The sequence below is a fragment of the Equus przewalskii genome, chromosome 5, assembly GCF_037783145.1.
Source record: "Equus przewalskii isolate Varuska chromosome 5, EquPr2, whole genome shotgun sequence".
NCBI classification, from domain to species: Eukaryota; Metazoa; Chordata; class Mammalia; order Perissodactyla; family Equidae; genus Equus; species Equus przewalskii.
Window position 1 is genome coordinate 53,976,812 of NC_091835.1, and position 15,053 is coordinate 53,991,864.

Genomic DNA, 15,053 nt, shown 5'->3' on the forward strand with positions numbered 1-15,053 from the left:
GGAGGATTGGTGGCAGATGTTAGCTCAGGGCTGATCTTCTTCTTCAAAAAAATTTATATAGAGACAGAGAGAGACCACTCTGTACCAGACAGTGTGTTAAGATCTTGCAGTAAAGAGAAACTAAGATCTGGTGCTTGCCCTCAAGAGATCAGAGCCTATAGGTAAAAGAGTCATATAAAGAGAGCTGAAAAGTACAAGTCATGGTGTGAGGGTAGCAAGATGGGGGCTGGGAGACAGCTTAAGAAAGGGCATGGTCAGCTTTACCCTGACGGGTCAATCTTGGCCTCATAGTAACCCTAGAGTGGAGTCTTTAAGGACGAGTTCCCCAGGCAGTAGGGGAGCACTTGAGAAGGCAATGGGGTAAATTCTCCAGGGAATGGAGAAAGTAATCCCTGTGTTGTGTGTGTTGGCCCTTATGAGAAGCGAGAGTGTCCTGTTGGGGAATTTGGTGACTGTAGATTCAAAGAAGATCTGGGAGAAGAAAAGGGCAGGGTGTTGTGAATGCTGCTAGATGTGGCGGATATGCTGCAGTTTAGGAAGGAGGTGCACAGGTTGGATCTGGAAGGAAGTAAATGAAGGTTGTGGAACAGGTGCAGTAACAGGACTCAGAGTCTTGGTGAAGTCAAAGAGCAAGTGAAGGTGGAGGAAGGCTTCCAAGTGAGCTAGTCGAATGCGAAGATGTTCTCAGAGAGGTGGATAAGTAAGAGTCTGGCTGAGAGGAGACTCAGGGCATGACCATGAGCATATATGGCTGGAAGAGCCCTATTCTTTGGTTTCTTCCCTCCCATTTTACTGTCTTTCCCTGGGCACTGTCTCTCACATATAACCAGCCAAGATCATACACTATAACTCCACACCAATTTACCCAGGAACTTAATGTCCTCCACCTTAGACTAACCACATTTGTAACTCAAGCAACTTCATATACAAAAGCTTTTAAAATCAACCCCCCCCTTGTTGAATTGATTGTTCTTCAGTACCCAATATGTACCTTGTACAGACCATTATCATCCACTACTCTTGATAGTCATATGTTTACCTGGCTTTATCGCTTAAGTAATAAGCCACCGGAGCCCAAAGTCGAGTTTGTTTTTTTGGTGAGCTGGAAAAGTATCTGGCACTGCTTTGTACTAAATATTTGTAGAAGGAAGGAAGAAGGAGAGGAAGGAAGGGGGCAAAGGAATTGAAGTTGAGGAAAGGAAGGAATTTGAGACTAAAGAATCCTGTGCTTTACCACATGATCTCTGCAGGTCATATAGTTTGGGAGCAAAGGCTGAAGACGGAGGGCTCTTGAGTACCTGGAGGTGAATAAGGAGGGTGGGAGAGGTGAGTTGATAACAATAACAGGGACAGGTCAGGGACAGAAAAGTGAGTACAGCCTTCCTCAAAGAAGTAGACATTTAGAGGAAAGTGGAATGACAGTTGCAAAGGAATTTCAGAGGGCACAGCGGGGAGTGGGCTGGGAGAGGACTTAATTGAGTCAAGAGCTGCTGAAACCCATAACTTTTGGTAAATATTGCTTCTGTGAGGGAAATATTTCAATGAGAATTGACTCGTAAACTGTCACTCTTGGATGGCCCTTGGGTCAAGGCTTCTGGAGAGGATGAATAGTAGCAACAACAACAATAATAATATCATTAAGTGCTTGTGTTATCCCATTAATTCTCACAGCAACCCTATCATTATATATTATTATCTTCCCCATCTTACAAATGAGGAAAGTTAGCCTTAGACTGGTTAAGTAGCATTCCCAATGCTCACATTGCTTCTTAGTGGGCCGCTTATTCTACCCAAGGCAACACATGCTAGAACCAGTCAGGTCCCCTAGGAACCTCAGACCCACCGTCTGAACTGAAACACTACCCATTGAATTAGCTTCCTGACTGATTTGTTACCTGCTGCCACTGCTCGAGCCCTGGAAGTTCAACCAGAACCATATTGCCACCTTGGCAATCTGATAGGTTGTACTGCTACTTTCTGAAAATGGGGATTTGGGTTAATGATAAAACAGGTTAAAATACATAAAATAAAGGAAATAGGGTGAAAAACAATGAGAAGAAGACAGAGGAGAGAAAGAGAACCTTCAGGTTAGGAAGGATAATACTACTTAAAATTCCCTGAGAATACATTTTGGTCTTCTAGACAACATGCAAACTTTCAGCCTGGGTCAAGATGGTGAGCAGGAAGAGGAAGACATGGATAACAAGAATATGTGTTTTGTTTATTGGAAAAAAATTAACTCGTGGGGATTGTAGAACAGGGGCTATCAAAAAGTTTAAAAATCTGGTGATACAGGGGATCCTAATTCGAGGGATTCTTGAGGTTGGATTCTCTTGCCTCTATGAGAGGGTCTTTTCTTTTGAACCAGCTGATGGGGGCTCTTGGTGGCCTTCTCAGGACGCCGTCTTCCCAAAAGTGAGGAGAGGACTTGCTGCCTTAGCCAGCGGAAGACCCACCTGAAGTTCAGACAGGAGGGGGCTTGTGTGCCGGAATGAGTGTCCTCCTCTTCTGGCTGGCCTGAGGAGGTTGAGGAGGTCTCTACAGTGCTTGCCCTTTGGCTGCCAGTTGTCTGGCTTAGTATCTGCCAAGAGAATGGATGACGAGTTAGACACCCATAACCTGACAGCAGTGGGGGTCAATATTTACCTATGTATGGAACTCAAATCTTTTTACCAGAAATAACCCAACAATAAATGCAGAGTTTCAGTACTCATTAATACTTAAACTCATAAATAAACAAATAAACAATATATATATTGGGAGGGAAGAGTCATAATTCTTAGCCTTTTCTTTACTTTCCTACCCTCTTCTCTTCCTCAGTGCTTCTTGGAATTTCCCCTTCAACTCTACCCTGACCTCCTTCCTTACTGTTAGCCTCTCCCACTCCTGGTCATGTCAGACACCCAGGGTGCCCGGTTGTGTGTCATAGAAGGTACACACCTGCTATGTGTTCCAACCTGGCTCCCCCCTAACCAGACCTGTCCCTTGCTTGCCTGTGAAGCATCTGTTTACTCACCTCAGCAGGTTCGTGTTCGTGAAGCCTTGGAGGAATCTCTGGAAACTGGATGACATCTTCATTTTCTGGTGGGTCAAACTTGGGCAAATCTTGACAAGTATGTTCTTGATGAATGTCCTGAGCTATATCTGGAGAGGAGCTGCTGGACAGCTGGAAATCTTCCTCCTGAGCAGATTCAGGGAACACAGAGTCATCATCTTCATCATCTTTCTGATTTTCTAGAAATTTCTCAAGCTTTTGCACCAGACTGTCCAGTTTGCTGAGAGTTGGTTGTTTCTTCTCTTTGGGGTACTTGTCTGTCCACTGGTTGTCTCCATTTAGGTCCCAATTAGCTACGGAGTCTGAATTATTAGAGTCCACATCAACATCCCAGGCCAGGGTTATGCTTAGTTTGCAAAACTGCCCCGGGTTGTCTTGAATTTGGTCTCGTCTCCCCAGGAGTCTCCCTCTACTTTCAGTCCACCATGTCCCTTGGATAGGAGGGATGAAGTGGATTGAAGGACCCTCAGGAGACATGTCTTCGCAGGAGGTTGTGTTCTCATGGGAGAATGTGTCCTCACAGGGGAAGTAGCCCACTGAGAGGCTCAGGTCTGATTCGGAGCTGCAGTCCTTGGTGTCAGTCCAGTCGCTGCTGGAGGATGAGTGAGCCATGGAGTTCAAGGGCTCAAATCTCAGGTCTCCCTTATCTCAGCAATCTTCAAAAGAAAGAAAAAATAGGTGGGATTGGGGAGAAGAAAGAAGTCATGGTACTTAAGCCATAATATTATTCATTCCATTTTCTATTTGGAACCATCCTATTCCTACAGAGGTCCATCCTAATTTTTTTTCTTTTGGTGAGGAAGATTGGTCCTGAGTTAACGTCTGTGCCAGTCTTCCTCTATTTTATATGTGGGACACCACCACAGCATGGCTTGATGAGCACTGCTAGGTCTGTGCCTGGGATCTGAACCTGCGAACCCCAGGCCACTGAAGTGGTGTGCACAAACTTAACCACTACACCACCAGGTCAGTCCAAAGGCCATCCTATTTTTGCATTTTCAATGAAAGGCAAAAGAGGCAACCCTCTCCCTTAAAAAATTTGTTTCTTTGTATAACAATCCTCTCTAAGCAGCTCCTTCTGATACCTCTCTTCATCTGTTTTACTATAGTTGAAAGAACTTGTATTATAAAATAAAATAATCATTGTATAAAATTTGAAAAATATAGAAAAGTATACAGATGAAATTAAATATGCCGGTGATCCCAATCTCCAGAGGTAATGATAACCATCATAAAAACATTTTGGTGAATTTCCTTATCTTTTCTTTGTATGTCCACGTATGTACACACATATATTTGTACATATACATATGCACGTACACATATGTACTGGATGTGGATGTCACATCAGTTGTTGAAATTGAGATTATTATATTTTATGATACAACCTACATATTATAAACAAATATATGGCTATTCTGTCATTTTAAACCCCTTCCTTATTAATGACCATTAGGTGGTTGTTATTTTAATAAATAAATATACAGTAAACCCCCTTAGTAAATCTCGGTCTTTCTTTACGTTCATAAATGTGGGTTTAATGGATCGAAGATCACAAATATTTTAAAGGTTCCTGATAGTTGATACCAAATCGCTTCCCAGAAAGGTTATAGCCATTTAGATGCACATCCTCCCACCATCTGTTGGCACTTTTTAGTCCATCTTTTTCTGTGATGTCCCAGTAAGTAAGTGAGGGTAGGAAAATGCACACACGTGCACACACACATGCTCACACACACACACACGTTGCAGACTCTATCATGCCCTGCTCTGGTGGCTGCCCACATGAAAGAGGTGCTACCAACTCCTGAACCATAAATTGGGGACGTTAAAAATCCTTCAGATCCCGAGTCTCAGTGACTAAAAGTCCAACTGCCAGAAGTCTGTGTTCTGGGACTGTTGGTTACTATGGCAACACAAGGACTCAAGTTATAGTCAGAAATGTGGAAAAGGGAGAGAAATCTGCAGGAGCTATCCCCTTGCTTCCAAGACATTTTGTACATACCATGCCAGGCTGAAGAGGATCCTTCTTGAGGGCAGAAGGACAAATGTGATGGTGGTTACTTCCCTCTTGTCATGTGGGTGTCTAAGATGGTTCCTATCTTAAGGGAATTTTGAGCCTATCTGGTGAGATGGATATAAACAGTCTGTTTTAGGGTGGAGTGGTAAGTGCAACAACAGAACTTCAAAATAATATCATGGGAGAATGAAAGGAGAGCGCCCAGGGTAGGGATTGGGGTGGGGGTATCAGGAAGGCCTCCTGGGGGAGATTACTTATGGTCTGAGTATTTATTTATAGGGGAGTAGAAGTTAAAGAAGTAAAAAGGTGGGTAGGGCTTAGGGGAGAGGGCCTTCCAGGCAGAGGGGACAGCACCAACAAGGACACCCAGGTGAGAAACAGCCACTTGGGTGGGGAGGTCAAGCGCAATGAAGTAAACGGGGTCAGTGAGATCATGGAAGGCCTTCCGCCCCCATTAGGGACTTGGATTTTCCCCTGTAAGCCTGTACCTGGATGGTGGTATTCATTTATTAGACATTCTTCTGGGTAATTCAAAATGTACTGAAGCACTTGATATGGTTAAAACAAAACAAAACTTCCAATGGACGTGGCAGCATGAATGTTATTGGTTGGCTGTCATGAGAATGCAATCAGTAGGTTTGCAGTGGATTGAGGAATGAACGGGAGGAGAGTGGGTAGGAATAGTAAATATAGACTATTCTTTAGAAGTGTCTGAATGAGAAAGTGGAAGGAGGAAGCAGAGTTGAGGTTAGTTTCTGCACACACCCCCCAAATAAAAAAGGGATAAGAAGTCAGTACAGGAGACAGTTTCAAAGTGTAAGAGATGGGCTGCTGCTCTTGGAGAGAGTAGGCTGGGAGCCATGGCATGGGCAGAAGGATTGGTTGTAATAAAAAGGGTGTGTTATTCCCTGATATTAGAAGGAAAACAGTAAAGATGGATGTGGAGAAATTGGGAAGAATGCATTGTTGAGGGCTTCCATTTTCTTCTTTGAGAGGCTTCTGCCTTATTCCTGAAGTTATGTCTGCATTTTTTTCCCACCAATTCTGTTAACTGGATCTCTGTCCTTGTTCCCAATATTATCTGTCTTGATAGCCCCTTCAGTACCATGAAGTGTCTTGGTCCTTCTGGAACTGGAGGCAGCATCCCTGCTGCTCGCCAAGCCCTCCCACCTCCCAGGCTGCCCTTCTCTTAACCACTATCATTAACCCTTCCCTTCCCAATGGCGTCATGAAATTATCTGGGCATTGGTCAGATTGTAGCTCCTCAGTGATGCAGTCTGGTCACTTTGCCTTCACTGCTACAGTGTCCTTAGTGGGTACTTGCAGGTGGCGATAGTAAATCTTTCATTGTCTGGTTCCAGATGTCTGATTCTCGGGACAATTGTGGGTCCTGTAGGATGGAAGGCTCTCAGTTGCATGGACTAAACCAAAAAGAACCCTTTTCTATGAGCAAAACCATCTGTAGTTATAGCAACCTCTAGTCTAGTCTAAACTGTGGGGCTTTGGGTTACTGTTTCTAGGTCCAATTCAGTGATTCTGAGGAAGGGATAGACTTCTTATTCTTTAAAAAAGCATATTCTTAAGTTAACATTGCTTAGATTTGCTTTTGGTCACTTTTTAAAAAGTTTTGTTTTAAATAGGATTAAAAGAAACTGTAAGTTGTTTATTTTTATCAAAAAAGAGGCATGGTTTTAAACACACACACATGGAAAGGAAAAAAGCCAAGAAACACTGGTCTGGTTGAAAAGAATCTCAGCTCCTTGGAATCTATTGGTTGCCTAAGATCTTGCCCAAATATTTTTCTGTCTTTATTTTAATTTAACAAGTTTACATTTGAAGTTTGCTGTGACTTCGCTGTAGTACCAGTTTAAATTTCTAGGTTCTGTTAAATTAGATTCTTTTAGATGAGTCTGTTTCAGCAGTTAGATGATGATGTAAGAAGTAGGCAGATTTGGAGCTGGGGAGAAATCATCTCTGCTACCCAACAGAGGCAGTCAGGTGGCCACAGACTGCCCACAACTCCCATGAGTGATTGGGGGCCTAGATTAATCCCAGGGGGTGTAAGTCAGGAGCAAAATACTCCCTAGCATTTATTGAGCACTGACTACATGCCAGGTCCTGTTCTAAGCCCTTCACATGTGTTTGCTTAATCCTCGCAGCAACCGAGTCAGCTGAGTATCATTGTTTGCTCTGTTTTACACACGAAGGAACCAAGACACGAACAGTTATGTAACTTGCCCACATTCCCACATCGTAAACCCTAGAACCTGGATTCAGACATAGGCAGTCTGGCTCTAGAGCCCATATTCTTTCCCTGTACACATTCTTGTCTCTTGTCATCCCTGGATGATTCCTGGGAGAATTAAGACCCTCTAAAATCAAACTCATATTCTGGCTCTTTGAGAGAAACTCCTTTACTGGGGCTGTGTTCTAAGGGACATGCCAGAGGTGGTGTATGTGGTACGTAGGACTGGTCTGAAACAATGGCCTCCACATTTGGGGCAGGCTAAAATGAGACTTAAAGTGAGTATTCAGTTTCGTCTTTGGCATAATGAGATCTGGATCCTTCTACTCAGGCTTTTCATAAAAATTCTGTGACTGCCTACCAGAACACTGGGAGCCTAGAAAAGAATTCGTAAGTAGCTTTCTTTCCATGCAGCTGGAGTGAGGGTGAGGGAAAAACTGTATGTTGTACCGTTACCCGTGGAAATGGAACACTTTGAACTAAATATAAACATTTAAGTAGGAAAAAATGACTTCCCAGCCTAAACTGCTGAAGTTTAGAGTGATCTTGAAGATAAAAGAGCTTCAAACAGGGGAAGGCTCAGAGAAAACTTGAAATTTTATTTATTTATATCATACCATTTCTCTATGTTTTTCTCTCTGCCCCTCTCTCTATATATCTATGTTTCATTTTAAATATACAACTCAGGTAGTGAAAGTCTCTGAAACTTAACCTTTTTTCCCAGAAAAAAGGATAATCTCTGTTAGTTGTTTGATCTGTCTGTTAATTCATTCAGATATTTATTTTTTTCTAAAGCATCATTGAAGTAGCAACAACGCACGTCATCTTTAGGATGCCATGCTGAGGAGTGTAGTCAATGCTAAAAGGTCACTTAGCTTTCACCTATAATAACGGATCAGAGGATTTTTGATTCTCATTAACAATACCACTTGTGTCAGTTTCTTTCTTAGGGCCTTACTTTGACTTGCTGGTCTAGCCTTTCTTGGATCACAGTTATATTATTTAAATAGTATAGCTGGCTCATCATTATCTTTTTTTCTTCAAGTAAAATCATCCCTAAAAAAGCCTCTTGAGGTTTTAAAAATGATAGATAGTGTGTCGTGACTTTACAATGTTTTAGGCCTGAAGCCAGTAATACTGGTAACTATAAAAATTGGCACACTTCCTAAAACCCGTTTGACTTGAAGGGATTTGGCACCTAAAGTATAGAGTAGGAAGTTTCTGATCTAGAAGTAAAGCTACCGTTATAGTTAATTGTATGTGGTGACTGGGCCACAGGGTACCCATATATTTGGTTAACATTTTCTGGGTGTGTCTGTGAGGGTGTTTTTAGGTGAGATTAACATTTGAACCGGTAGACTGAGTAAAGCAGATTGCCCTCCCCGAGGTGGGTGGGCACCATCTAATCCTTTGAAGGCCTAAATAGAACCAAAAGCTGAGTAAGAAAGAATTTGCTCTCTGCCTGTCTTTGAGCTGGGCCGTTGGGCTTCTCCTGCCTTCAGACTCAGGCTGGAACTTATATCGTCAGCTGTCCTGGCTCTCAGGCTGTTGGACTTGGACTGGAACTATGCCGTTGGCTCTCTTGAGTCTCCAGCTTGCAGAGGGCAGATCTTGGGACTTTTCAGGCTCCATAACTGCATGTCCCAATTCCTTATAATAAACCTCTTTTTCATTTATATAAGTGTGTATACGTGTGTATATGCATATATGTAGATACACATTCATATATCTGCTATTAATTCTGTTTCCCTGGAGAACCCAGATTAATATAGCTACTTGTTTTTCATTTTTTGGAATTATGAAATATTTTAGTAATACAAAAAGAGATATCACAGACCCTGTGAGACGAGGCGCAGAGAACACAACACCATTTCTGTGGTAGTCTTGCCCATAATGCATAATCTCAGCCTAATAATGAGTCAGTGTCAGAGAAACCCCAATTATGAGACATTCAACAAAATAACTGATGAATGTCAAGGTCATAAAAGGCAAGAAAATACTGAGAAACTGTCACAGACCAAAGAAGAGTAAGGAGAAATAACAAGTAAGTCACTGCAGGATTCTAGGTAGATCGTAGAATAGAAAACGGACATGAGTGGAAAACCTGGCGAGATTGCAATATGTTCTTTATTTTGGTTAATAGTGTTATACCAAAGTTAATTTCCTGGTTTGATCATTGCACAGACATGAGCCACATAATGATGTATCATGTTAATGACGGCCCACATATACGATGGTGGTCCCCTAAGATTAGTACCATATAGCCTAGGAGTGTAGTAGGCTGTACCACCTAGATTTGTGTCAGTACACTCTATGATGTTCACAGAACGATGAAATTACCTAACAACACATTTCTCAGAACGTATCCCCATCGTTAAGTGACGCATTGACTGTACTGTGGTTGCGTAAGATGTTAACATTAAGGAGAATGGGGTGAAGGTCATGTGGATACTGTGAGACTTCTGTGAAAGTCTAAAATGAGGTCAAAAAGAAAAATTTTTTAAAAGAAAACATAAAAGTACAGTAAATGATGTAGCAAACACCTATCTACTTACAACTCAGTTTGGCTGAGTCTTAACATTTTGCCATATACGATCCATTATTTTTTTGAAAAGAAAGAAAACATTCTAGATAAAACTCAAGCCTCCTTGTATTCCTTCTCACATCACCTTTGTTCCCCGCTTCTCTCACGATCATTCTGAATTTGGTGTTTATTTATCTCATGCATGTTTTAATATCATTTTACATATTAATATATTGTTTTACCTTTGGAGACAAAAACTAATGTAAATATGAATTTACCTAATACGACTGAACTGTGTACTTAAAATTGGTTCAAATGGAAATTTTACATTATGTGTATTTTATCACAATAAAAAAAATTGAGAGGAAAAAGCCAGCGTAAATGGACTACAAGTCATGCTCTTTAGAAAAGAGGAAGTCTCCTTAATCCCTTAACTTGTTTTGTTTTATAAGAATTATTGTGACAAGGACATCCTTCTTCCAAATCACATTCTTAGCTGACATATTTACGGTGTTTATTTTTGGGATTAGGGAAAGGATGGGTACAGTGTCCTATGCTCTGTTAGTGTGGTGGTTCCCAAAGAGACAAAACCTTATCAAAGCCCCATTTGATTAAAGGAGGGTGGTGGTGAAAATAGAGTGTTTTAGTGTAAGCAAAGTTAAATGTTATCAGCCTTATCCTAGGCTCTACCAGGTCATTTAAACATGTTTGGTCATTTAATTTTCATGACAACCCTCTGAGTTGTATACTTTCATCCCAGTCTTAATTTGTGCCATTCAGAGTCCCAAAATCTGTCTCTAAGTCCAGAGGCCCTCCAGCGCTAGGCTGCTCCTGAGAACTGGCCTCAGCTGATTTGTTTATACACCGTGGGTTGATGTGGGGTTGATGTGTCAATCAACAATAGCAGTAGAAGGGATAAGAACTATAGATTTCCTCTCCCGCAGCTTCACCACCCAGTATTGCCACGAAAGCAACTCAGACTGAATTCTGACACACATACAAGCATTCAATAGCAAGCAGGCACAAAAACATCATACGGCCTTGTTTTGTAAGCTCCAGACCTGTGCTGTCCACCAGAGTAGCCACTAGTCATATGTGGCAATTAAAATGAAATAAGAAATTTGGTTCTTCAGTCACACTAATCACATTTCAAGTGCTCAGTGACTACCTATAAGTAGTGGCTACCTTATTGCACAGTTCTGTTGGCCAGGGCTGCTCAAGAAGATCCCTATGCTCTATCCTTTTGTGCATTTGGATAACATTCTGAGTGAAAGTTTCATTAGAGGCAGATGGAACAACATTCTAGCATCAGGATTTAGCTAACTTTCTTGTCAGGGTCAGGTGACAAAAAATCCTCCAAAGAAACAAGACTAGTGGGAATCTTCAGCTGAGGGCACCTTTTTGAAGGGTGTGGACAGCTGGGTTAGGTGTAGACAGCTGGGTTAGATAGAGTCTTATATTCCGTTTATCCAAGAGTGGACATATGTGTACAATACTTATAGCACATCAAGAACATCATTTGATCAATGAAAAATCATTTGCAGCAGCCATGACGCTAAATAACAACCGTCTGGTGTTCATCAGAGAGAAATGTAGTTCACTTGATTTTCTGTTTACATGAGCTTTTGGTTAGTCATTCAAATGGTAACTGCCCCAGAGTATAGGTTAAAGATAATTATCGCTTTTGTGTCACAACTGCCCATGCTGAAGTATTTTGAAAAATTGCAGGCAGTATAACAGCCTTTGTATAGTTGTCTCATTCAGTCTTTACAACAATCCTTTCCAGTAGGCGTTGCAGGTGTTCATCTCATTTTCGGCTTGATTGAATTCCCCAAGTTCCTGTGGCCAGTCTATTGCATGATGGAGGCAGTTGTTCCTTTATTTAAGTGAGAACTAAATGCAAATCATTTATACAGTTGCCAAACGTGTAAGTGTATAGCTTTTCTTGTTTTCTTTCTTTTTTTTGCTGAGGAAGATTTGCCCTGAGCTAACATCTGTTGCCAATCTTCCTCTGTTTTGTATGTGGGCCACCGCCACAGCATGGCCACTGAAGAGTGGCATAGGTCCGTGCCTGAACTGAACCCAGGCTGCTGAAGTGGAGCGTGCTGAACTTAACCACTAGGCCACTGGGGCTGGCCCTTATATTTTTTATTAAGGTCAAGACTCATACCTACTTCAGGCCAAGACTGATAGTGCCTTGTGCAACACCAAATACAGGGAACCTATGGTCTTCTCCTGGTTTTCTGTTAGAATGCTTCCTGTATTTGTCAAATTTTTTATTTTTATTTTTTTGAGGAAGATTAGCCCTGAGCCAACATCTGCTGCCAATCCTCCTCTTTTTGCTGAGGAAGACTGGCCCTGAGCTAACATCCATGCCCATCTTCCTCCACTTTATATATGGGATGCCTACCACAGCACGACTTGCCAAGAGGTGCCATGTCCACATCTGGGATCTGAACCAGTGAACCCCAGGCTGCTGAAGCAGAATGTGCGCACTTAACCACTGCGCCACCGGGCCGGCCCCCAATTTTTTATTAATTTAACAACTGTGTGCCTACCACTTGAGAGCCTGTCAAGTTCTAGGCCACTTCTAGCAGCAGCAAACCCATTTTTAACCTGGCTTTGCTTTGTCTCTAAAATAGAGATAATAAGGTCTTCCTTGCAGAGTTTTTGTAATGATTACAGCTTATATATGTGGGATGCTTGGCAGATGGTTTACAAGCATGCCTCATTTTATTGTGCTTCTCAAGTATTACTTTTTTTTTTTTTTTTTTTTTACAAATTGAAGGTTTGTGACAACCCTGCATTGAGCAAGTCTGTCGGCACCATTTTTCCAACAGCCTTTGCTCACTTCATGTTTCTGTGCTACATTTTGGTAATTCTCGCAATGTTTTAAACTTCTTTATTATTATTTTTGTTATGGTGATCTGTGACCAGTGATCTTTGATGTTGCCATTATAATAGTAACATCATGAACTGTGCTCATGTGCCATGAACTGTGCTCATATAAGATGGCAGACTTAATCAAATGTTGTGTGTGTTCTGACTGCTCCACTGACCCGCAATTCTCCTCTCTCTCTCCCTCTTCTTGGGCCTCCCTATTCCATGAGACACAACAATGTTGAAATTAGGCCACTTAATAATCCTCCAACGGTCTCTAAATTTTCAAGTGAAAGGAAGAGCCACACATCTCTCACTTTAAATCAAAAGCTAGAAATGGTTAAGCTTAGCAAGGAAGGAATGTTGAAGGCCAAGGTAGGCTGAAAGTGAGGCCTCTCATGCCAGTTAGCGAAGTTGTGAATGCAAAGTTCTTAAGGAAATTAAAAGTGCTACTCCAGTGAACACACAAATGATAAGAAAGCGAAACAGCCTTATTCCTGATGTGGGGAAGTTTTATTGGTCTGGATAGAAGATCAAACCAGCCACAACATTCCCTTAAGCCAAAACCTAATCCAGAGCAAGGTCCTAACTCTCTGCCATTCTGTGAAGGCTGATAGAGGTGAGGAAGCTGCAGAAGAAAAGTTTGAACCTAGCAGAAGTTGGTTCATGAGGTTTAAGGAAAGAAGCCGTCTCAATTAACATAAAAGTGCAAGATGAAGCAGCAGGTGCTGATGTAGAAGCTGCAGCAAGTTATCCAGAAGATCTAGCTAAGATAGTTCATGAAGGAGGCCACACTAAACAACAGATTTTCAATGTAGATGAAACAGCCTTCTATGGGAAGAAGATGCCTTCTAGGACTTTCATAGACAGAGAGGAGAAGTCAATGCCTGGCTTCAAAGCTTCAAAGGACAGGCTGACTCTCTTGTTAGGGGCTAATGTAGCTGGTGACTTTAAGTTGAAGCCAATGCTCATTTACCATCCTGAAAATCCAAGGGCCCTTAAGAATTATGCTAAATCTACTCTGCCTATGCTCTGTAAATGGAACATCAAAGCCTGGATGACAGCACATCTGTTTACAACACGGTTTACTGAATATTTTGAGCCCACTGTTGAGACTTACTGCTCAGAAAGAAAGGTTCCTTTCAAAATATTACTGCTCGTTGACAATGCACCTGGTCACCCAAGAGCTCTCATGTACAGTGAGATTAATGTTATTTTCATGCCTGCTAACACAACATCCATTCTGTAGCCCATGGATCAAGGAGTAATTTCAACTTTCAAGTCTTATTGTCTAAGAAATACATTTCGTAAGGCTATCGCTGCCATAGAGAGTGATTCCTCTGATGGGTCTGGGCAAAGTAAATTGAAAACCTTCTGGAAAGAATTCAGTATTCTAGATGTCAGTGCATTCGTGATTCTTGGGAAGAGGTCTAAATATCAACGTTAACAGAAGTTTGCAAGAAGTTGATTCTAACCCTCATGGATAACTTTGAGGGGTTTAAGACTTCAGTGAAGGAAGTAACTGCAGATGTGGTGGAAATAGCAAGAGAGCTAGAATTAGAAGTGGAGCCTGAAGATGTGACTGAATTGCTGCGATCTCATGAGAAAACTTGAACAGATGGGAAGTTATTCCTCCTGGATGAGCAAAGACAGTGGTTTCTTGAGATGGAATGTACTCCTGGTGAAGATGCTGTGAAGATTGTTGAAATGACAGCAAAAGACTTAGAATATTCCATAAACTTAGTTGATAAAGCATTGCAGGGTTTGAGAAAATTGATTCCAGTTTTGAAAGAAGTTCTACTGTGGTTAAAATGCTATCAATCACTTTACATACTACAGAGAAATTGTTCATGGAAGGAAGAGTCAATCGATGCAGCAAACTTCATTGTTGTCTTGTTTTAAGAAATTGCCACAGCCACCCCGGCCTTCAGCAACCACCACCCTGATCAGTCAGCAGCCATCAACATGGAGGCAAGACCCTCCACCAACAAAAAGATTATGACTTGCTCAAGGCTCAGATGACGGTTAGTATTTTTTAGCAATAAAGTATTTTTTAAATTAAAGTATGTACATTGTTTTTTAGACATAATGCTATTGCACACTTAATAGTCTACAGTATAGTGCAAACATAACTTTTACATGCACTAGGAAACCAAAAAATTTGTGTGGCTCGCCTCATTGGGATATTTGCTTTATTGAGGTTGTTTGGAACCAAACCCACAGTATCTCGGAGATGTGCCTGTATTTTCATTCTATAATTGAGGAAACCAAAACTTCTTCCTCTTCCATTGGCATAATAATAAAATATTTTATTTTAAAATTTCAAATA

At 41.5% G+C, this 15,053-nt stretch overlaps 2 protein-coding genes across 32 annotated transcripts in view; one reads left to right on the forward strand and one right to left on the reverse strand.

Annotated features, from left to right (window-relative positions):
* The window catches only part of PPFIBP1 (PPFIA binding protein 1), a 169,354-nt gene that overhangs the window by 66,920 nt on the left and 87,381 nt on the right, over window positions 1-15,053 (forward strand). For 15 of the 30 annotated variants that reach the window (XM_070620875.1, XM_070620877.1, XM_070620876.1 and 12 more), the window contains exon 4: window positions 3,025-3,084. The exons of the other annotated variants lie outside the window; for them this stretch is intronic. In XM_070620875.1, the coding sequence (XP_070476976.1) occupies window positions 3,066-3,084 (19 nt within the window). In that variant the 5' untranslated portion in view covers window positions 3,025-3,065. The remainder of the gene's footprint in view (window positions 1-3,024; window positions 3,085-15,053) is intronic. 30 annotated transcript variants of the gene reach the window in all.
* Window positions 2,201-5,175, reverse strand: C5H12orf71 (chromosome 5 C12orf71 homolog). 2 transcript variants are annotated; one of them, XM_070620898.1, is made up of 3 exons: window positions 5,061-5,175; window positions 3,017-3,711; window positions 2,201-2,581 (listed from the first exon to the last, which is right to left on the reverse strand). In XM_070620898.1, the coding sequence occupies exons 2-3, from the start codon at window positions 3,665-3,667 to the stop codon at window positions 2,276-2,278; spliced, it is 957 nt and encodes a 318-aa protein (XP_070476999.1). In that variant the 5' UTR covers window positions 3,668-3,711; window positions 5,061-5,175; the 3' UTR covers window positions 2,201-2,275. The 2 variants fall into 2 exon arrangements, with proteins under 2 accessions (XP_070476999.1, XP_070477000.1); XM_070620899.1 differs by lacking the exon at window positions 5,061-5,175 and adding an exon at window positions 4,769-4,932.